At 39.4% G+C, this 23,373-nt stretch overlaps 1 protein-coding gene across 3 annotated transcripts in view; it reads left to right on the top strand.

Annotated features, from left to right (window-relative positions):
- Nucleotides 1-23,373, top strand: part of LOC105917537 (thrombospondin type-1 domain-containing protein 7A) — a 224,076-nt gene that overhangs the window by 181,498 nt on the left and 19,205 nt on the right. For all 3 annotated transcript variants that reach the window (XR_004932392.1, XR_002427058.2, XM_012852377.3), the window contains 2 exons: nt 20,202-20,347; nt 23,008-23,182. Coding sequence is in view for 1 of the 3 variants with exons in the window: in XM_012852377.3 (XP_012707831.2) it covers nt 20,202-20,347; nt 23,008-23,182 (321 nt within the window). In the remaining 2 variants the exon portion in view is untranslated. The remainder of the gene's footprint in view (nt 1-20,201; nt 20,348-23,007; nt 23,183-23,373) is intronic.

Below are 23,373 nucleotides of genomic sequence, written 5' to 3'. Positions count from 1 at the left end.
CAATTATTATTATAAAGCAGCGTCCGATCTGATGAATGTTGAATTGGGACTTTTGTCCCACTTTGAAAAAGATTGCATTTGAACTTACCAGCAACAGAGACAGATGGTAAATATGTGCCAATTAAACCAAATATATTCAAAATATGTCTGTTTTCTAGATTTATCCTGTATTTTCTTTAGAAGTTATAGAAATGTGCAGAGATAAACCTTTAAATCCCTTATTTTTTTTTAATCTAAGATACTCTGTCTGCATCATAAAACACAGCAAAATTATACATTCAAGGGACTGCAAATAAATGTATTGTATTCACTTTGCACTGGAAGTAGAAGTGTCACTGACACTGACAGCATTTCAAATATTAAATTCAAACTTCAACAAAAGTACAACTGGGCTGTGTACCCCATTTCATGTATTTATCTTAACATTCCAAACACATTTCTTACATCATACATCTGAAGTGTAGATAACAGCTTCTTCTTACCTACATCCTCTCAGACAACTTATTATTTCCTCAACAATAGTGAGATTTCAATGATTAAATGTGCAGTAAATCTTTATACATAAGGAGCATGGAGGACCCAATACTGTACTTTGAGTAAGTTTAGTGACACCACTTGTTACACGAGTGGTTGTCCATTTCATCATTCAAATGAGATCATATTAATATACTAATAACACTTTAAGATATGTAAATACCTATATTAAATAAATTTTACGACCACATCAACAGATTAAATAATTTTTGCTTTTTTGGTGTACCAAATTACCCTCATATTGATAAAATATTTTATGGGCTAAGCCCCTGGTGATGAAAATGTCTAGCTCCGCCCCTGGTTTGCACTAATTTACTAATGGACAGTGTGGAAACCTTTGTACAACAAAAACAATGTAAATGGTATTCCTCGGTTGTATTTGTCGGAATTCTAATTCTAAAAGTAGAAGTAGTGAAATAAATAGCACTATTATTATGTGGAATCCCATGCGGCATCTAGTGTTGTTGTGCTGTATATTATGTAAAAGAAATAACACCTGCTATTTATACCTGAACTGCATCAAATGGTCAACAAAAAATGAAAGCAATAATAGCAACAAAATATTGGTAAAAGGGAAACCCTCACCTCAGGCAGCTGTGGCCAAGAATCTGAATTTTTAATAACCTGCAGTCTTTGTTTTTCCATCTTTCCAGCAGTCTTCAGAACTCCTGCCTGGCACAGAATATTTAGTTTTATAAAACAGATTAGGTTTCTGCTGATAAATGCATTATACTTCAGAATTAGATGCTATTTTTAGATGCTAATGTTGGTTACTTACATTTCTCAAGTTCCACAAATCAAAACATTCTCTCCTGCTTCTTTAAAGAACTGCACTCAGCGGCTTTCACTTATTTTAGTGCTGATAGTATTTAGTTTCCTAACTGGGACTAGTTTCGTAGTCTAGTATTAATTGTGGTAAGCGTAGTATCCAGTATGAATCGAAACTTAAACTGCGCGCTCCTAGCAACCACGCACACAAACGCACTAGAAAACAGCCAATCAGAAAGAGGGGAGGCGGGATTTAAAGCAGTATAACCAATGACAGTGGAGTTAAACAGGACAGAGCACAGTCATGTGTGCTGCAGATTTAAAGGGGCAGGACAGACCGGGCAGTAGCCGCGAGGGAGCAGAGCTGCGAGCTGCTAGAGGAAAAGTGAGGGCACGTTATGTGAATCATGTAACCGGCCACGGTTACCGTGGCACGGTAGATCTAAATTATTATTGCTTTTGAACATGCACACACACACACACACACAAACAAACACGCACACATAAAAAAAAAACAACACACTGACAAAAGGGCACTTTGGGCATCAATTGGCAAAGGGGCAGGTGCTCAAGCACCCTCCGCCCCCCCTCTGCACGTCCCTGACTGAGGGCTGGTTATGGTCTGGGGTACAAGTAAAAGCTAAATAAACTAACTGAATGCTAAGCTAATCGTTAACATCAAAATTGATGGAAGGACCACAAAGCCCACAATTCAACCTCCCACTCGCTACAGAGTTACAAGACGGAGTCATTTTTATACCTCACAGCGGCAGAGCTACTGACTTGTCAGTTTCTCCTGGTGAAGTTATAAAAACTTCACCAGTTCTCAACATATTTGTTGAAATAGGATTTTAACAAATATGCAATAATTTCACAAAATAATGTCCAGGACATGTAAACAGCACTGTAATTCAGTTCAATTCAATTTTATTTATATAGCACCAATTAATGATACATGTCATCCCAAGGCACTTTCCAAAGTCAAATTCAATCAGATTATACAGATTGGTCAAAATGTTTTGAAGTATTGACAAGCAGCATTCACTCGTCATGAAAGCGCGTAGAGACACAGGGAGAGTCATCTGCATTGTCCATGGCTTTGCAGCAATCCCTCATACTGAGCAAACATGAAGCAACAGTGGAGAGGAAAACTCCCCTTTAATGGGAAGGAAAAACCTCCAGCAGAACCAGAACCAGGCTCAGTATGAATGGTCATCTGCCTCGACCGAAAAGACAGAGCAGGGACTCAAAAAAAAAGCACAGAAGCACACATTGATCAAGGAATCTTTTCTATATTATATGGTAATAGCAGATGATCTGTCTTCCATGGATGAGGGACGCCAGACCAGGTGTACCTACTATGAAGAAAGAAAATGACATACTCACAGTTTATTAGCAAAAAAGTTAATTTGGCAGTAAGTTACCCTTAAACCGATCAAGTAAATCATTAAAATCTCAAAATTATGTCATTAATGCCACCAATGATAGCATGAAATCTTCTGATTAATAGTGAACTTCATTAAGGTTCACAGCTAGTTGCCTTGTTAAAATATGTATATAGGCTACGTGGTTAGGTGTTGCAGATCTATCATCATTTGGGACAAAATACTGTCCTTCAGAACACATTTGTTAGAACACTTACACTTGGTGGTCTCAATTCTCCGTACAGTAGGATCCACTGGGCACATTAGGTACCTAATAGCCCAGATAACACTCTGTAGCTAAACCCTCTTGAAACAACCGTGGAAACCAGAAATGCTTTATGATGTGAGAAATCATAGTGTTACAGGAGAGGGATAATAATATCCTTGAATGTAATTCCATCAGACCAGGTCATTGATTGGTGGTCCATTACGAGAACACGCATAGAGGCTTAGAGAGCACTCTGCTTTGCACAGCTCCTTGACAGCACCAGCAGCCAGAAGCTATACCAGGAAATAATAAACCAATAGAAGCTTTAATTGGCAATCCTAATCTATCCCGAGGCGAGAGTGTGTTTTTCTCTTGGACTGAGAGCCAATATGCTGGAGAACGAGTACTCCCCCACCTTCCTAACTGCTATGTATTTTTATCTCTAGGCTGGCTGGTAGGACATTACTCCCTGGAGGAGGCATGTCTTTACCAGAGCTATGAACAATTAGAAGTTTGATTTATTAATAGTAAATGAACAGAAAACAGCTGTATTATGTGAAGTATAAACATTTGCAAAATAGCCTTTTGTTACTCTTCTAATCTCCAACATTATATAATCTTAGTTTTAGCTGCTTTGCTTTCATCACAACTTGAAGCAGTATGCATTTTCATATTTTTATATACAGTATGCTTTAACATGTTATTGGCGTCTAGTATTGCAGTAAATATCAGAAAGAAAGAAAGAAAGAAAGAAAGAAAGAAAGATTTTTAACACATTTATTTTCCAAAGAACATTCACTATAACAGTTTTCACATTACATCACCTAAAGACAGAGTTAAAGATTAACTTTCCATCAACTACAGAACACACAATATTGTTAAAACACCACAGAGAAAAACTCAGTCAGATCATTGAAAAAAAAGAAAACTCAGCTCTTACTCTGTTTTTAACCATCAAGGTAAACATTATACCAGCTTTTTCCTCTGGAACATTATTCATTTTGTTCCTTCTACTAATGTAAATGGATAATTTTGCTTGTCCTACCAAAAAAAACAAAACAATTTCTACTTAATAGCTTCTTTTTTTGTGTAGCCTGCACCAAAAATAAAAGCCACTTTAGACCAAATAACTCCAAATTTAAAAAAAATATTTTCTAACAAATGAAACAATGGAACAAGTCGCTCACAATCAAGAAACATATACAAGATAGTTTTAGTTTCTTCACAAAAAGGACACAGTCCAGTTGCATCTTTCTTAAACTTAGACACAAAACTATTAACAGCCACTGCTCCCTGTAAAATCCTCCACTGTACATCACCTACCCTCTTACTCAGCGGAGGTTTATAAAGAACCCTCCAAACAGGCTTCTGATTTTCTCCAACATTTAACTTATCTCTCCAAACCGTATCAGTCCTTCCTCTCAATTGTCTTTTATTTAACCCCTGAACAGACATTTTATATAATAACTTTCCAGTTATCATACAAAAAGACAAATCTTTTTTAGTGTTTGATAAAGGAACCCTCAATACTGTAATATCAATAGATAAACCCATTTCCGGAAAAAGGATCTGTTGCATCAGGAAACTCTTTTCCATTGAAATAATCCATCAACATCTGTTTTTCATCTGAGGTTAACTTTTCAGTCCAGAAATCTAAGACAGTCTGCATGATACGATTCGACTTTAAACCAATCAAAGAAGCTGTTGCTTCTGTGTTTTGAAGTCTTGGTCCATCTACCTCAACAATTTGCCTCAATTTCAGAACTTTTTCCTCAAGCAATCTTCTTGACAAAATAATTCCAGCTCCATCTTGTACATCCAACTGTGCTCCAAAGACCAGAGGTTCTTCTAGAAGCCAGAACAAAGACGTTGCCACTTCCAGTCTTTTCCAACTAAAAATAGTCCAGGCTTTGAACAGACCTTTATAAAACATTGGCATTTCATAAGAACATATCAGCTTACAATTTAATAAAAACATGATGATGTTTGCTAATGGTTTCCAGAAAACATCCTCCTCCCTTCCCAGCAGATATTTCTGAATGAACTGTAGTCTAAAAGCTGCAGTTCTGCTCTCTAAATGAACCAATCCTTGCCCGCCTTCCTCTTTGGGCAAGAAAAGCACAGCCTGGGATACCCAATTTTTACTATCCCAAAAAAAAAAATTATCATACAGGATTGTATCCTTGGGAGTAAGTCAGGAGGGGGCTCCAAATACGCTAATTTATGCCACAATAAAGAAGCGACTAAATTATTTATAACAAGCACTCTTCCTCTATAAGACAATTGTGGCAATAACCATTTGCACTTTCCTAACCTTCCTTCCACTTTCTCAAACACCCCTTCCCAGTTCTTTTGTTCTGTGTCCTTATCCCCCAAGTACACTCCAAGATATTTCAAACCTCCTCTTTTTCATTTGAAACCACCAGGGAGTTTAGGAAGCCCTTTAACCCAGCTAACTATGGCCAGAGCCTCACTCTTAACCCAGTTAACACGTGCAGCAGAAATTTTACAAAATAAATCAACAATTTTCCCTAACTTAATTATTTCTTCCTGACTTTTAACAATAACAATGATATCATCAGCATATGCAGACAAACTAAAAGACATATCAAAATCCAGCAAATTTAAACCATTAATATTTGATCTAATATTCTTTAACATTGGTTCAATAGAAAGAGCATATAACATTCCAGTCAAAGAACAACCTTGTCGAGCACCTCTTGTAACCTTAAAAGGTTTACAAAAGCAGCCATTAACTTTCAGTACACTCTCAATGTCTTCATACAGAACCATAATCTTGGCAATAAATTCAGAGCCGAGACCAAACCTTTCCAAAACCTTCCGGAGATAATGGTGCTCAACCCTGTCAAAAGCCTTTTCCTGGTCCAAAGAAATCAAACCAACATTACAGCCAAATGAGCCAGAGACCTCCAAAATATCTCTAATGAGGGCTATAGTATCAAACACAGACCTGTAAGAAAGTAAGTTTGTGTGCAGTGGATAATTTGGTCAATCACTCTTTTCAGTCTGTTTGCCAGCACTTTTGACAACAATTTATAATCTGTACACAACAGAGAAATTGGTCGCCAGTTTTTAATGTCCTAAAGATATCCTTTTTTCGGTGAGAACTGCCCTCCTGCAGCTCTGAGGTAAAAGTCCGTCGACAAATCTCTCTTCAAAAACCTCCATGATGTCCATGCAGATGTCCGACCAGAAAGCTCTGTAGAACTCACTTGGAAGTCCATCATTGCCAGGTGCTTTTCCTCCTTCCATACTTTGCAGTGCACTGTAAACCTCATCCAGAGATAATGGCTCTCCCAACTCTTTGGTAAACTCAACAGAAACCGTCGGAAGACCATTGCAGAAATGATCAAAACGCTCATCATCCTCAGTGTATTCAGAGCTATACAGATCAGTATAGAAATCTGCTGCTCTCCGTCTAATGTCACCACCTTCTGTCAACAGGACCTTTGCATCTGACTTTTTTTTCTAACGGAAAGAAAAACTTTGTAGGACTGTCCATCAAAGTAACTTTCTGGAATCTGCACCGAACCAAAGCTCCCTGTGTTTTTGAGCCCAGCAAGTCAGCCAAAGCAGTTTTTTTAGATTTGAGGTTTTCAAAGCAACCTCAATCTCCTGTGGACTGTGCAGAAACCTGCAAGTCCACAATTTCAGTCTCTAGATCTCTCATAGATTTGGCTAAATCAGATGAGACATTGACAGTGTACTGTTGACAGAACTCTTTAATTTCAGTTTTACCACGATCCCACCACTGTTTTATAGATCCAAAATCCTCTTTTCTAGATCTGTGAACCCCTTCAGAAAAAAACTAAATGCCTTCTTAAAATTGACATCTAACAGCAAAGCAGTGTTAAAATGCCAATAAGCAGATTTATGTTTAAGATTGGCAATAAAAACAGTACAAGAAACCAAAGCATAATCAGAAAAGCGTACAGGATGAATATTACACTCTTGGAAAATACCAAGATTTTGTCTAAAGCTGTATATTCTGTCTAACCTAGCCGCAGAAAAAGAATTATCTGTACACCTGGCCCATGTATATTGTCATTTTTGAATATGCATTTCTCTCCATACATCAGCTAATGAAAATACCTCTATCAAATGTTTTAAACAGGTTTTTGAAGCTAGATGAGGTTCAAAATGATTCCTATCTAGTTTATCCGTAAAGTTAAAATCACCACTCAGAAAAAGAAAACTTTCAGCATCACATTTAGATAAAACATTTTCAAGCTTGTGTAAATAACCCTCTCTCGTCCTGTATTTGGAGCATGCACATTAACAAATATAATATTGAAACATTCATACTTTGCGTTCACCACCATTAGTCTACCTTTTACCACCTCTTCAACGTCATATGATTGTGGTAAAAAGGTTTTAGAGAAAAGAATTGCTATTCCACCAGTAGTCCGGTTTAAATGAGTCAAAATGACTTCACCCTCCCATTCTCTTCTCCAGTCTGCCTCATTTAAATGATCACTGTGTGTGTCTTGAACCATCAACACATTCAGATGTTTTAGATTCATTAATTCAAATACACTGATTCTCTTCCGTACATCTAGGGCTCCATTCAGATTTAGTGTAGAAACTCTGAAGTGACTCATTCCAAAAGGTGTAAGGTGCTCTTCTGATTGAACCGCTGCATCCTGACTCCGCTCTGTAGCGTTATTTTCTTTGAAAGGCCGCGGTGCTGATGTGTTTTTTTCCGGGAGAAGAACATAGTTACCTACGGAGCCCTAGAGGGGTCATTGCAAAATGTTTTGCATGTTGAGAGAATGTGCGCTCGTTTTACTAAATTGTGCTCTCGTTTAACTATATTGTGCACGCGTTTTACTAAATCGTGTGCACAATTTACTATATTGTGCTCTCGTTTTACTATAGTGTGAGCTCATTTTACTAAATTGAGCTCTCATTTTAAGCATAGTAAAACGAGGGCACAATTTATTAAACGAGTGCACTATTTACTCAAACGAGCGCACGATTTACTAAAACGAGAGCACAATTTAGTGAACATGGTTATAGAACATTGTGTGCACGATCTACCACAATATGTAAAACGTGCACTCAATATTGTCTTGACACATGTAAACATGAGCACGTTATAGTATATTCGAGATCTCGATCTACCAAAACGCACCCACGAATAATTAAAACGTGTGCTCGAATAAGTTTTACTAATACGAGGACTCAATTAAAAGAAAACGTGCTCACGTTTTATTAATTTGAGTGCTAAATTAAATGAAAACGTGCTCACGTTTTATTAATTCAAGGGCTCAATTAAAGGAAACGTGCTCACAAATTATCACAACCTGAAAAAAAATATCACTTAAAGTGAGCTCTCCTGGGCTCCATAGTTATCCGTAGTTGTTGTCGCTCTTTTTTCTTCTGGGCAAAAATATTCTTATAAACCGACATGCCACCATCGATTATGTTTGAGACGGCTCAATGCAAATCTGTGAAGCAGCGAGACCGTGGTGAACCGATTATATATATATATATATATATATATATATATATATATATATATATATATATATCGGTCATGATTTGAGGCAGTTTCCTGACCCACATGCAGAATCACTCAGAACACAGAATAGTGAAAAAAGGTTTATTTACAACAAAAATTAGTTCAAAAGTCCACTGAGGTCAGCTTGGCAGCTGAGTCCACTGTGAGGTGCTCTACAGGGAAGAGAGATGAGTTACTTGTCGGTCAGAAAGGCAGGAGTCTAAATCACAGGAGGAGTGACTTACTCTTCAGTAGTGATGTTACGTTATGTGCCGAGGCTTCGAGGCGTGTGTCGAGTAATGGAGGGGGCGTTTCCGTGAAGCGCGTATCGAGGCTTGCTTCATTTAGGGGAGGAGCCGAAAACGATGACGTCCGAAGCCTCGCTGGCCGGCTGTACCACGTGACTGCTTTGGGAAGTGGTTCAGATGTTGGCGCGGCTTCGACAGCTTTTAGAAACCCCACAGGCTCCATTCAAAATGTGGGTTGTTGTAGGCGAGTTGCGGTCAGTTGAGAGAGTGGATAGAGTTTTGATAGTTTGGATAGCAGAGTTTGGATAGTGGTTATTTAGTTTGCGACAGTTAGTTTGGTGTTTGGAGAGTTTAGGAGAGAGATAGATAGATAGGAGATCAGTGCTCTCAACTATCACGCATTGACCGTCACTGACTTCACACGGTCACACGCAAACATGGCATTTTTCACGCATAAAAATCCCAACGCCCATCTGGGCAGCGGACGATAAAAACTCCGCCTTCTGCTGAGATGTTTCAGCTTCTTTCACAGCTTGTGGCCATCAGTAATTCCTGCTGCAGTTCATGTTAACAGAGCAGCAGGAAGAGTGATCAGAGTTATGAATAATTTTAGTCTTAACCAGCGGTTGAAAGTGTGCCGGTAAGGTCCTGTACTAGGTACGCAGGAGGGGAGGGGGCGGGGGAAGAGAGCTGCTGCCAGATATTGCCTTCATTCAGAACCAGTGATGGCTGCACTCTGGATCATAAAACAGTTCTGCTCACCAGATGCAGTTTAAAACGCTACGTCTGGTTATAAGTTGTTTTTATTAATTCTGCATTTTTTAACTACATGCACCGTATTTCTGTGCCTCAGCGCTTCGATGCGCTTCTGCCGTGCGCTTTTTTCAGGTGCGCAAAATTACGTTACTTGTAATTTGGGTGCGCGCTTTCATTTTAAAGAACTTGTAACATCAGGAGGCTGATCTCAGACCGGTCAGCTCCTATGATCACTGTATAGGAGCCCTTTACAGTTTTTATTTATGCATTTCCACCCTGTTTATCCCTCGCACGCAGCGCACCATCGGGTAAAATCCTCCCACCTCACCGCCCAGAGCGCACTGAGGAGAGCAATAGAGATTTGTCTGGTCGACTGAGATGAGAAACCTGTTGCTGTGAAAGGTGATATAGGTTATAAACTGTTACTGTCTAGAATTGCATTGAGCTGAAAAGAGAGGAGACATCAGCAGCTGGACCGTGCGTAAAGACGCAGCGGGAACCTCTGTGTGCTTCAGTGTTGCTGCTGAGGGTAAAATGTGGGACCGTATAGTACTGGGCTAATCATTGGTCACAGTACCCCAATCTGTACATACTTGCACTTATTTATTTATGCACCCCGGCATCATCTGTGCCATGTGAGCGTGTCTTTTCAAAGGTTGGAGAAGTAGTATAAAAAAAGAGAAATCATTTGAAACCAAAAACTGTGGAGAAATTGTTGTTTCTTAATAAAAATGCATGAAATCATCCAAGTTACACAAGCATTAGCCTATTCACTACCCCCTGCCTAGTTCCACAAGCACTTTCATTGTCCTCTGCCTGATTAAGCCATTTTTCTAGAGTCACAGAAAAACATTATTACACAACATGCCATATCATGTCACTACTATTTTGGGAATAATTACACACAGAGAATACATTCAAACAATATTTTATTATACACATGTGTTTACAAAATTTATGTAGACAAATGATTTCGTCCTACACCTTCTGTGAAGTCATTCCCAAGAGTCATAATAGACAAAAATTCAATGCATCACACGTGTTAAGATACAGCTGGCTGTGATTATACAACTTGCCAGTAGGTGGTGCTGTGTGCACATGAACCGTCAAGAAATGAACCTTTTCTCGAACCAGTTGGCTGAGTGGTTCAATGCCTCATGAGGCTTCATCTCGCCATCACTACTCTTCAGAGGCAGGTGAGGGCAGGGAAGGGTGTTAGGGTTCAGAGTCCAGAGGGAGTTCCTGTTATGTTGTTTTCCTGAGGTGAGAGCGACACACTGGAGAGCGAGCAGGCAAGTTAGTTGACTGAGGATCTTCAGACAGCACACAAGTCTTCAAACCAAATTGCCAATGGTGAAGGATCATCCAAAAGGTCTGGAAACACAGGGACAAAATAGCCTTGAGAGCTAGAGCAGAAAAACCAAAGCACAATACTGTCAACTATATTAACTTCACTAGAGCTGGCTGGAAATACCATCATCTGTAATCATCCAGCGAGGAGTGAAGATCCTGCTGCCTCTTTTAAACCCCAGTCAGCCTGATCAGGGGATTTGCTCCAGGTGTGCCGAACCCAGAACTGGCAGGAGCTCACCAGCAGAGATCTTCTCTAAAAACAGGAACTCTCACTCACACAAAGAACCATGCACAGAATCCTAACAATAACATCCAGCTGCCTCATCCTTTTGAGTGGCTATCGGCGCGTCAAGCTGCCCTCGTTGCCGGATGGCACGGGTGGGCAGCAGTTGATAACCCTTCTAGTCAGCCAGTTGACCCGAAGGCTGGCCCGTGTTGTTCCCTTGGACCCTCTGTCGACTGGTACACTTGGCTCCAGGAATGTGAAGGGCCCCTGACCCTTTGGCCCACCACATCTGTCTGTGATGATCTTAGCGAGCATCCTTCGAGGTCAGGGGTCGGTGGACTCCCCTTCCATTCCTGGACTCTCCTAAGTTTATGACTCCAATACAACCTGAAACTTACACGAAAATCTTTTAGATATCAAATGTCGTGTGCTACCTGTAATTCCGGAAGTTGACTTCGGTCCCGAAAAGCTCCTTTCAGTCATGGAATCATATCCTGTAATGAAATTAACTGAACACTCCCACAAGAAACAGACATCAAAGCTTTTTCACCCCATTTCCAATTTAGTCTGTGCATGTAAAAGTATTCCCACCCCAGTGGATTGTCTGCCCATAGAAGAGATATGGTAAAATACACCTGCTGCTGTTTAATGGTGATCTACACGGTTAAGACTCATGTTTAAAAGGAGTTATCAGTTATATAACAGAAAAGTAAATAGTCATCACTATATTTTCAAAATCGCAAACCTATGCTTTGGGGTATGCTCAGGCGGCTGCCTTTAGAAAGTATTAACCAGCTCCAGTTCCGTTTGCCTAGGAGCTCAGACATGGAGAGACAGAAAGAATATGAGAATACAGGCCATAGCACATTCCATTAAATTCGTTCAGTAATATTGGTAGAAATAACTGTGCATGTATTATCTTAAAAATGTTTGATACCAGGCTGCGGCACCTGAGATGGACTCGGATTGACATGCAACAGATTCAGGCAGACATGAGATCGGAGTTAAGATGTCATATTCAAGGTTTTATGTGTGACACTCCACATTTCTTCTCCAGTGTTGCAGGAGCAGATCGCTGTAATCTCTCTGCGAGCACCTCAGTGACAAAGTCCCCTTTTCATAACTCAGAGTCTGATGAAACAGGTGACTCCAATGTGCGCAAAAATTCATACAGTCACTTCCCTTGACAGTTTGGGATCTGCGCTGTTCATGAGCGCTGGCCACTTCTCCAGGGTGAGGAAACATTGTTCATGGGAGCGTTATCCCCTTGCTGGGGTACTGACCTTCTGGAGGTGAGGTCGTATTGGGACTTCATGCCAGGATTTTGTGATGCAAAACAGTCCCTGGCCCAGTGTCCAGAGTGACAACAGTTAAAGCAGATGTCTGTAGATGTCAGAGAAGTTATGATATGTTCACCTCGTTTATTCGGTCTTCTGGTCCTTCCAACATGTCTGCGCTGACCGCTACACTGCCATCCGGGTCCATGTGCAGGAACAACAAATCTGGAATCAAATGAAGAATGAAAAAGCGGAGGAGGCAGCCCCCCTCCTTGAATGAAATTAGACTGTGGTGGAACCATCAGGGTCTGAGCACCACATGATACACCCGCAGAGACATTTCTTTGTGCCATCTCCTGCTTTTTCTTGCTCACTTTCCGCTTTGCTTCTAGTAACTGTAATTTAAGTAATTTAAGTTGCAAGTCCTCTAAGTCTCGCTTCGACTTTCTGTCGTCCCTTTGAGCCACATGCAAATAGTCTATCAAACGAGTTTCCCAGCGAGCATACGAACACCCAGGCATATCCGGATTTTGTGTCATAAGTAGAGACACTAAAGAAGGAACCCCATCCAAAACTGCCCCTCTAAATAATTCGCCCAGATTGGAGCAATTTGTTTTAGGATCCACACCTATGTGTTTGATCCATTTCTCTGCAGCTTGAGTTATGTAATCTTTAGGACGCTGTTGCAGGTCCCAGGCAAATTCAGGAAGCTCTTCTGATGTGGATAATGGAAAGTGCTGTGTAATTGCAACTTCCAAGGAAGAAATTACTAAAGACAATAAAGTTTCATCAGGCATGTGGGACGATTGAGCAACATTTTCGATGACAGCTATTACAGACGCAGACACAGAAAGTCTTAAAATGGCTCTAAAATCACCGAGAGCCAGTTGTAAGCCTTTGGTTAAATTTTGTAGTCCAACCAACCATGATCGACCACCAGCACTGATGCTGGGGAGTCTATTCACCAGAAGAAATGAACAAGTAGAAGATTCCTCTGTTCTTACATTACTGTGTGACAAGTGCAACTGCATTTTGTGGGACTATGAAAATGTGATTACATATAATGAATAATTTGGGGACCGTCCTGTGATTACCCCACAATATTTTCCGTTCCTCCTAATTTCTGCTGTTCTGTAATATCAGTATCTATAATAAAACAATGCAAGCCATTAAGATTGGTCATAGATTCCTCAATTTTAGCTGCTTCATTTAAGGATAACTTCAAAACTGACTCATGACTAAATGCAGGGTTAACAAAATCTGTCAAATCAGCCACAATATCCTTTTGCCCACACTATTAAAGTCCAGTTTAACATTAACTTTTAACTCTGTTTAGTTCTGCTTACTCTGTTTTTCCCAGGCCTGCAAATGAGCAAAAGCTGATAGGGTTTACTACTCTCTATTAATCAGCTAGATTAATAGAGAGTAGACTTAATTAAGTCTGACAGATTATATCTATTTATTTATTTATTATAACTAGGGCTATCAAACAATGAAAAACTTTTAATCACATTTTAATCGCAAATTATATCTTATGTCTGAAAGTATACATTCATTAGGCATTTTAAAATGCTATTTTGCAATAGATAACGCTAGTTAGAATTACACTCTAACAGAAGGCATATTCCCTTTTTTGTTTTAACCCAATATATAATGCTTCAAACAGATGTTTAATGTTCTCCCAAATTTTCAACAACTTTTCCAAACTTCTAACCTCTTTCTAACTTTTAGGCTACAGTTTAAAATAAAAAATTTCTCCAAAACTCACCAAGATGCAGCTGGCCATGCTCTCTCTCCAATGCAACTCACCCATTCAGCTTGCAGCCAATACCTCAAATGCTTTACTGCATTGAAAGTTGTCCTGTACTTCAACAAACATCATTAATGCATCAACCTTTTTTTCAATGATTTCCAAATTCCCCTTTAGTTTTTTTACCCATATTTTTACCCATCACTTTTTACTTAACAAAATTAAATCTGCCCCCCAGTCACTGCTCTTATCATGAGGCCCACGCACGTGGAGAAATTCACACCATCCTGGAGACATGCACACACACAGAAATACACACGCGACACTCATACTATGCAGAGCGGCAGGGCCCAACCAATCTCTCCGTTGCTCAAACCATGGATCCCATATTACCGAGACAAAGTTGTTAGACAAGACATAAACATACTTTTAAGACAGACAGCTGGCGCAGACACAGAAGGACTACCCTTAGACATTTCCATGATTTCGACGGAACCTTCCTTTTTCTTTAAAATTGCCTCGGTCTGACCGTTGTGCTCAGAACCCAGTTCTGTCGCTAGAGAACAATCCAATTGTCCTCCTGGGGCCCCTTTTTAATCTCTTATCTTCTATATTTATCTTCTCTATTTATCCTCTCTATTTTATTCTCTTACAGCTCACTGATTTAGGGTCTTGCTGTTCCTAACCTCAACTTAAAGATCCCTATCGCTAAACTACTTTTGAGAGTCTCTTTTCTCAGGGAAAGTTTTCCATCCCGGCTCTTAAAAATCACCAGACTCGTCAGTCATGGAGGGGGAGCGACCAACTTCCTGAGACTTTTTTTATTCTTTAGATTTTTAACCTTTTTACTGTCTTTTTATTTTATTTTTCGACAGCCTCGCCACTTACGGCTTCTTGGCATTTATCTATTTTATCGTTTCTACCTTATTTTACGTTTTTTTTGACGTGGACATACACATAAATCCCATTCAATCATTTCTCGGTTTCAACATAAATTCCATTCAAACCTAGTTGTACTGTTCAGCCTCTGATATTTTGAGAACAGAGTATCTTAAACCACAGCACCACGTAATTTAGCCTATACATCTAACATTTTGCCAATGGAGAAAAATCTCCTTACATTTTTTCGGTCGACCGGTGATGCTGCAGAATTAGTCCTCTTTTCGTGTCCAATTTTCAAACAGACTCTTACTCACAGCCAAAATCCGGGGTCACGGCTCCATGATAAAGATCGGGTTTACCGGCCTGCTGTTACATGTCAATTGAAAACCCATCTTTCCCCAGTTCCGGATTTGGCCGCAAGTGATAAGACATTAATCAAGAGGTAGAACAGTTTAAATGCATATTTAATTCATAGAAATTAAATATGGAGACAGAGTATACATTTACCAATCAAGATGATTTCCCCGCGCGGTCGAGAAGTCTGTCTGAAGTCAGCTCTAAACAAAGACTCTTTTTATCAACTTTAAAACTCCTCCTGCTCGGTCAAGGGGGACTGACTGACCTCCTCCCCTTCTGACCACCCCCCTCAGGGCAATAAACCGCCCTGTTATTCTACCCAGCAACAGAGAGGGGAGACACCCCTACTAGGATATATTTTTTAATTCTCAACAATATACAGATGCTGTTTATTCACTAATGTCTAACAAAGCTCTGATGCCTTTACGGAGCAGATGCAATTTTGGAGAGACTAAGTCACAAAGACGTGTAGACCTATATCTCTCTACCTAATATTAGAAAACTCACATTCTAATCAAAAATATAAACAATATCTTTTCATCTTACTTGTGAAAAGTTATCCCTCGAGCCTTAACGTAGATAGTCCCTCGATTTAAACAAAAATGAGCCGCACAGTGCTGAGGCATCATTAGTGTGTTCAGCTTGAATCAGCTGGATTGGGTAGCAGGTCGACCACCCCAAGATGGTGACCGTAATTCCTGCGCAGCAACAGTCAATGCGGGGTCTAATCTTATATTATATCTATGCCCTTATCCCCCAATTGCTAATAGTTGGTTGTTAACTGTCAGTGTCTTTGCCACTGCCTCACCCGAATTTCCCCATTGTCAGACAATAAAGGAATTCTTATCTTATCTCATGTACCTTCGGCATCCTTGAACTTGGACTATTAAATGCACAGATAAAAATTGGTTAGCCGAAAGTCCATGACTTTGTTTAGCACCTCCGCAGCAAATACTGTGACGTAATTGTACTAAATGTTTTATAGAGAACATAGAAAACTTAACCGCTTGAGACTCTTCTGCACCCCTAGTGACTACACAATAAAGTGTATTTAAAGGCTGAAAAAGTGGCTTTTGCATGATATGTCCCCTTTAATTGCACTTTATAAGTCTGAGCATGCTCTAACATAAGACTGAATGTACTGCAAGGGCAGAACAGATTGTTACTTAGGTGGTTAGCTGCCTGCCTGACAAGAGGAGAACCATGCTGAAACATCAACACACCAGTATCACTGGACATGTAGTGTACCTGAAATAAGGTACTCTCAGGAATCACTTTTTGCTCCCAAACTCTACAGGAAATAAACTTTTCTTCAACTGCTCCACGTGTGGCAGCACATGGACATATATCTACAGCCAGGGACCCTTTTCATGCTTCATCCCATCACCTTAAACACACTGATTCTTTGAATGTGTAATGCAGAAAGAAGCCCAGGTTTCAATACCCACTGGCCCCACACCCCCAAAATCTAAAAAAGTCTATTCTTGAGTTCTATTATTGAGGACAGACAGGGTTTCCGCGGGTCATTAAAAAGCATTAAAAGTCATTAAATCTTTTTTTTATTTTTTTATTAAGGCCTTAATTGGTATTAAAACTCATTAAATGTGATTATCGGTGGCATTAAATGCCTAATTTTTTTTCTAAAAAAATAACGCTGAACTGCTTCCGGTTAATCGTAAAGCCGTATGTTTTTACTATGTTTGGAAAAGAAGCTTGAGACCGAGAAAGAGCTAGAGAATGGGGAAAATGCAAGTTTCAACAAAAGTGGGTGGAAAACAAGGAATTCGGGACATGGCTGCATCCTGTCGATGGTAAAGATGACGAAGGATTTTGTCGTGTTTGTAAAAAGAATTAAGCTTTGCACAATGGGTGTCAATGCTCTACGATCTCACATGAAGTCGGACAGGCAGTGGTGTAGTCCAGGGTATACATGGGTATACACCGCATACCCACTTATTTTTCAGTCAGCATTGCCTATACCTACTTCTGGAGCTATATTTATGCCTTTTGAGCGTGCAGTGAGACAGGTATTCAGCGTTTAAACATCACGCGTGCGCTCAACTCTGATAAACTCTTCTTAACCCACTATCCTCGCGCTTGGTTCTGTTTCTGCTCGCGCGCTCTACACCAGCTGTGCCCTCGCTCCACTGTCTATGCGCTCGTGACTTCAAAAACTGTCCACCTCACCAGCCAATCACAGACAGGTTTCTCTCCATCCAATCAGAGTATGGCTTGCAAATACTGCATTCAGATGTATTAAATCAAAATGCTGCAACTTTTAGCAGAAATTACTAAACATAACGGTGGGGTTGAAGAAAAAAAAGAAAAACTAATAAAAAGTTTAATATTTTAGCATAAAATATTTAGTTTAAAATAATTCCTTGAGTTGCTAAGTGAGGTGTGAATTTTTTTTTTGTCTCTTTTCTTTACAGCTTCTGGGAGGTGATGCAAAGGTTTCTTGTAATCATAATCATCATCATTGTCATCATTAATTAAATAGCACTTTAACACGAGCTAAAACAAAATAACATCTAATAAAATGACTTGGGTAAAGACTCAACAGTTTAAAAAACAACAATAATAATAATAATAATAATAATAATAATAATAATAATAATAATAATAATAATATTTATAATAATAATAATAATAATAATAATAATAACTTGATATCAAACATAATAGAACCAGCCGGCACCGCAGAAATGCAAGTACCAAGAAAAGTTGAGAAAGATAAAATCTCAGTATGGTTGAAGGCCAATGAGTAAAAATATGTTTTAAGACAGGTTTTAAAACTGGAAAGCGGAGAGGCCTGTCAAATGTACAAAGGTAAGTCGTTCTATAACTTAGGAGGCCCAAATAAAGAAGGCCATGTTCCCTCTAAACTTCTACTCAGAACTGTGAATGACCATAAGCAGTTAGTCAGCAGATGTGAATGAGCAAGCAGGGGTGTAAAGGTGAAGGACAAGCTCATTTAAGTAAGATGGAGAAAGCTGTTTAAAACCTTCAAAACAAGCAAAAGGTCTTTAAAGTGAACTCTAAGATAAACAGGCAACCAGTGAAGGGAGGCCAGGATGGGCTAATGTGATCTTTTTATGTTTTTCCATTAAAAGGTGTGCAGCAGCGTTTGAACCAGCTGCAGACATTTGAGTGAGGACTGACCGATTCAGAGATAAAGAAAATTACACTAACCCAGACATGATGCAATGAAGGCTTGGAGTGGTGTTTCCATATTTTTGCCTTGAAATAATAGGTTTTACCTTTGCTTTGTTCCTTAAATGATAAAAATGACTTAACTGTCAAGTTCTATCTATCTATCTATCTATCTATCTATCTATCTATCTATCTATCTATCTATCTATCTATCTATCTATCTATCTATCTATCTATCTGTCTGTCTGTCTGTCTGTCTGTCTGTCTGTCTGTCTGTCTGTCTGTCTGTCTATCTATATATCTATATCTATATCTATATATATCTAGATATATATCTATATCTATATATATATATATATATATATATATATATATCTATATATATATATATATATATATATATATATATATATATATATATATATATATATATATATATATATATAGGGGAGTCATGGGTGTACGGAGCCCGGGAGAGCTCACTTTAAGTGATATTTTTTTTCAGGTTGTGATAATTTGTGAGCACGTTTCCTTTAACTGAGCCCTCGAATTAATAAAATGTGAGCATGTTTTCATTTAATTGAGCACTCGAATTAATAAAACGTGAGCACGTTTTCTTTTAATTGAGTCCTCGAATTAATAAAACTTATTCGAGCACACGTTTTAATTATTCGTGGGTGCGTTTTGGTAGATCGAGATCTCGAATATACTATAACGTGCTCATGTTTACATGTGTCAAGAAAATATTGAGTGCACGATTTACATATTGTGGCCACGTTTAAGTAGATCGTGCACTAAATGTTTTATAACCATGTTCACTAAATTGTGCTCTCGTTTTAGTAAATCGTGCGCTCGTTTGAGTAAATAGTGCACTCGTTTAATAAATTGTGCCCTCGTTTTACTATGCTTAAAATGAGAGCTCAATTTAGTAAAATGAGCTCACACTATAGTAAAACGAGAGCACAATATAGTAAATTGTGCACACGATTTAGTAAAACGAGCGTACGATTTAGTAAAACGAGTGCACAATATAGTTAAACGAGAGCACAATTTAGTAAAACGAGCGCACATTGTAGTAAAACGAGCGCACATTCTCTCAACATGCAAAACATTTTGCGATGACCCCTCTAGGGCTCCGTATGGGTACTTGTTGATGGCATTAAAATTATTTCTAAGAGCATTAAAAGAGCATTAAATTAGAGTTACTCATTCCTGTATAAACCCCGTTAAAGATGGTTTCACCCAGCCACAACAGTAAACTTAGCCTCTTAGCCTGGTCTTGTTGAAGTCTTGTTTAAGGCAGTGGATTCCTGTTAGAGTTCCTTGTTGGCTCATTGTCATGGTGGCAAGAAGCAGGCCTGGCCATGCTGAATTCATACATAGCCTGCAAATGCATGATGGGAGCAGCATCATGCAAACTTGCCATGATAATTCTAGCTCACTCGTGCATTATGATGCAATATAAAAATGTTTCTCTTTGTTTGGGGCATGTGCGTTGTTTGAAAAATATGGTGGTAGTGTGGTGAAAAAGTTACTCCTATACTATACTGTAGTGTGCACAGATGCGACACGGGAGAGCATCTATTATACGTGAACAATAACAGACAAAAAGTTTTTGGTGCGATTTTACAATGCAACTGTATCATTATGTCTTTCACAATGAAGGATTTTATCCAAATTTGATGCACTGTTTTAACACTGTACTCATACATGTTTTTATCTTTTAAATGCTCTCCTTCAGGTAAACTGTGGAGGGCACAGACTATAATTCAGGCCCCACAAGGTGATGGGAGGCCATGCCCATCCCAGATGAAACAATGGAAGCCTTGTTCAGTTAAGCCTTGCTACAGCTGGCGATACAGTGCCTGGTCTGAATGCCAGTCAGAGGTAAGGGACTCTTCATATTTCTGTCTGTTTCCAAAGACTTAGGTAAAAGATTAGGTGTCGCAGTTTGTGGTTGAATGACCAAAATGCAGATGTCTGTAACAGAGGGAGCTAGAAGACAAGAACGGAACCTCAAAAAGCAGATAGTTCAAAAGGACAAACAAAAAGTGTAAACATAAGCAGCCTGGTATGCAGTTTATTCATGCAATGCATTTTTTTTTGTCACATTAAAATCACAAGCTGTGATGTATTTAGGCAGGATTTTATGTAATAGTGCAACAACAAAGTTGTGCATAATTATGAAGTGGAGGAGGAAATAATAGGCCTGTGTGGGTTTAAATATTTTACAAATAAAATGTGATGGTGGGGATGGTTTGTGGAATTAAAATGTGTTTAAGGAATGTACAGTGTTTGTTTTCTGCTAATATGGTGTTGTGCATGGAGGACAAAAAAATTCACATTTGAGCTACATTGATCAATGACCGTCTTCCATCTGTTGACTATGTTCTCTACATAAACTATGTTTACATGGACATAATTAATGGGGAAAAGGGCAGATGTGAATAAAACTGCGGAATATAAACACACCGGTCATAATATTGTGATTGGATTAAGTTTTATTGGAATGAAACTGTATTCCACATGACAAGGGTGGTTTATTCAATTCAATTCAGTTGTATTTTTATAGCGCCAGTTCATGAAACATGTCTTCTCAAGGCACTTTCCAAAGTCAAATTAAATCAGATTATACAGATTGGATCAGATTATACAGATTGGTCAAAAAAGTTTCCTATCTAAGCAAACCCAGTAGATTGTATCAAGTCTTGACAAGCAGCATTCACTCCTCCTGAAAGACAATAGAGCCCCAGGGAGAGTCGTCGGCATTGTCCATGGCTTTGCAGCAATCCCTCATACTGAGCAAGCATGAAGCGACAGTGGAGAGGAAAACTCCCCTTTAACAGGGAGGAAAAACTTTCAGCAGAACCAGGCTCGGTGTGAACGGTCATCTGCCTCAACCAACCGGGGATTAGAGAAGACAGAGCAGAGACACAATAAGAGAGACAAAAAAGCACAGAAGCACACATTGATCCAGTAATGATTAATCCAAACATTGTGTATCTTAACACTTGTTTCAATCATATCATTTGTTTTGGGGCAAACTGCCTTGACTGTGCATGTGTACTCTATGTCTCATCTCATAACACAGGAAGACCAACAGCATGTGTTACTGACCCTGTATCTTTGTTTTTGCAAGTGCAGTAGCATGCAAAAGTTCTTAGAACCTGGTGTGGGTCCATTCAGGCAGGCTCAGAAGAAACAGGATGATGTAAAGCTGGTGAAACTGGAAACCTGGTATCCGAGCCAGACAGGATGTTGTGTTTTAAAAGTTTTATTGTAAAAGAGGTGGAAATGATAGACTGACAGATGATAACGATTGAATTGCTAGAACAAGTAGGTTACAGCGGATCAGATGATGATGGCTGAGGCAGGTTGAACGAATGAAGGCAGGGAACAAAAACTTGGGACGGGCAGGAGTAGAAAATTACAGCTCCCGCAGCAACAGGCAGAACAGTCCAAGGGGCAAGGTGGGAATTGAAGTCAAAACACAGACCTAGTCATGTCCAGAATAATAGAGCTAGTGGATACCCAGTTAAAGGGTATCCAGAGTAGGAACAGGATCCTCTCAGAATACATAAAAGCAGGCGGCGCACACAATCACTAGAATGCAGGTGTAGTGAGGGCACAGGAACATAGGATCAACTGACAATGCAACGTGAACTCAGAGGGACAATCCTTAAATTGCGTTCACATTGAATGCAAATGTGGTAGGCCGAGCAACAGATTTACTTGATATCCTTATGCACAGGTGCAACATAGGAGCGATGTAATGCAAAGTAATGCTATGCGAGGCCACAGAGGCTTTTATAGTGACGCAAAAGGCGCAATTTTGTCGATTAAATGGAGCCAGAGCGACACAACACCTGCAAGGGATGCAAAGCGACAGTTGTTGGAGTTGAAAAATCTGAACTTTTGTGTCTTGTCATGCTGCAACAACCAATCAGGAACTGGATGTGGCTGTAACGTGAGTTGTAGTACTGCAGTCAAAGCTGTTTTCATTCAACGTGGAAGAAAAGCTGATAGTGGTGGTCTGCGGTCAGCCTAAGTTGCATGACTCAACCAAATATTACTACAGAGACAAGTCCAGAAAGGAACAAGCCTGGAGAAGAGTGAACAAGGAGGCTGGAGTGGCAGTTAAGTGAAAACATCACTAGAAAGCACCATTGTACTGCTGTATTTCTGGCTTGTCACCCACTGTGCAATTGCTGTTGCCTGTCATATAAACTGCCAGTGATATGTCAGGAGAGCGACAGCATATAAAAGTGGCAACATTGTGGCACCTTTCGCGTTCGCACCTTAGGTGAGTTGAGATGATGTGGCAAAGAGTGGTTGTGGGAGGCAGGTATAAATAGGTGGAAGTATAGGTGAGCTGGCTAAACAGTGATTACTGGTGATAGGATGAACACAATTCTAAAAAGATTACTGTATATGTATTTGTTCATTTTCCATATTTGTTTGTATATGATTGTTGAATAAAGTTTAAAATATTAAAAAAATGTCCACTTTTTCTTTGCAAGAGGTTACCCTGTTCTTTTTTTCAACAGGGGGCGAGGTGTGGAGAAGGTGTGCGCTTCAGGAATGTGTCTTGCTTTGTGTCAGATGGTTCTGGTCAGCAGGACAGTAGGGTGGTTGATGAGGAGCTTTGTGGAGATGTGGATCTTTCAGTGAATGGAGATAGACAAATTATTCTACAGGAGCCTTGTTCTGTACCCTGTCCAGGTAGGCTAACCACACATTTGAAAAGCTGATTCTAACAACTTCGTGTATATTGATGTTAAAGCATTCAAGCAGCTCATTTGAAAACAATTTTAGCCCTCAAATACATTATATTGTGTACTTGGAGTCTCTTAGAATACAAAAACATTGTGTGTGTGTGTGTGTGTGTGTGTGTGTGTGTGTGTGTGTGTGTG

The sequence above is a fragment of the Fundulus heteroclitus genome, chromosome 13 (genome assembly GCF_011125445.2).
Source record: "Fundulus heteroclitus isolate FHET01 chromosome 13, MU-UCD_Fhet_4.1, whole genome shotgun sequence".
Lineage (NCBI taxonomy): Eukaryota > Metazoa > Chordata > Actinopteri > Cyprinodontiformes > Fundulidae > Fundulus > Fundulus heteroclitus.
Note: the sequence above shows the minus strand (reverse complement) of the source record. Positions and strands in the feature narration are given on the sequence as shown.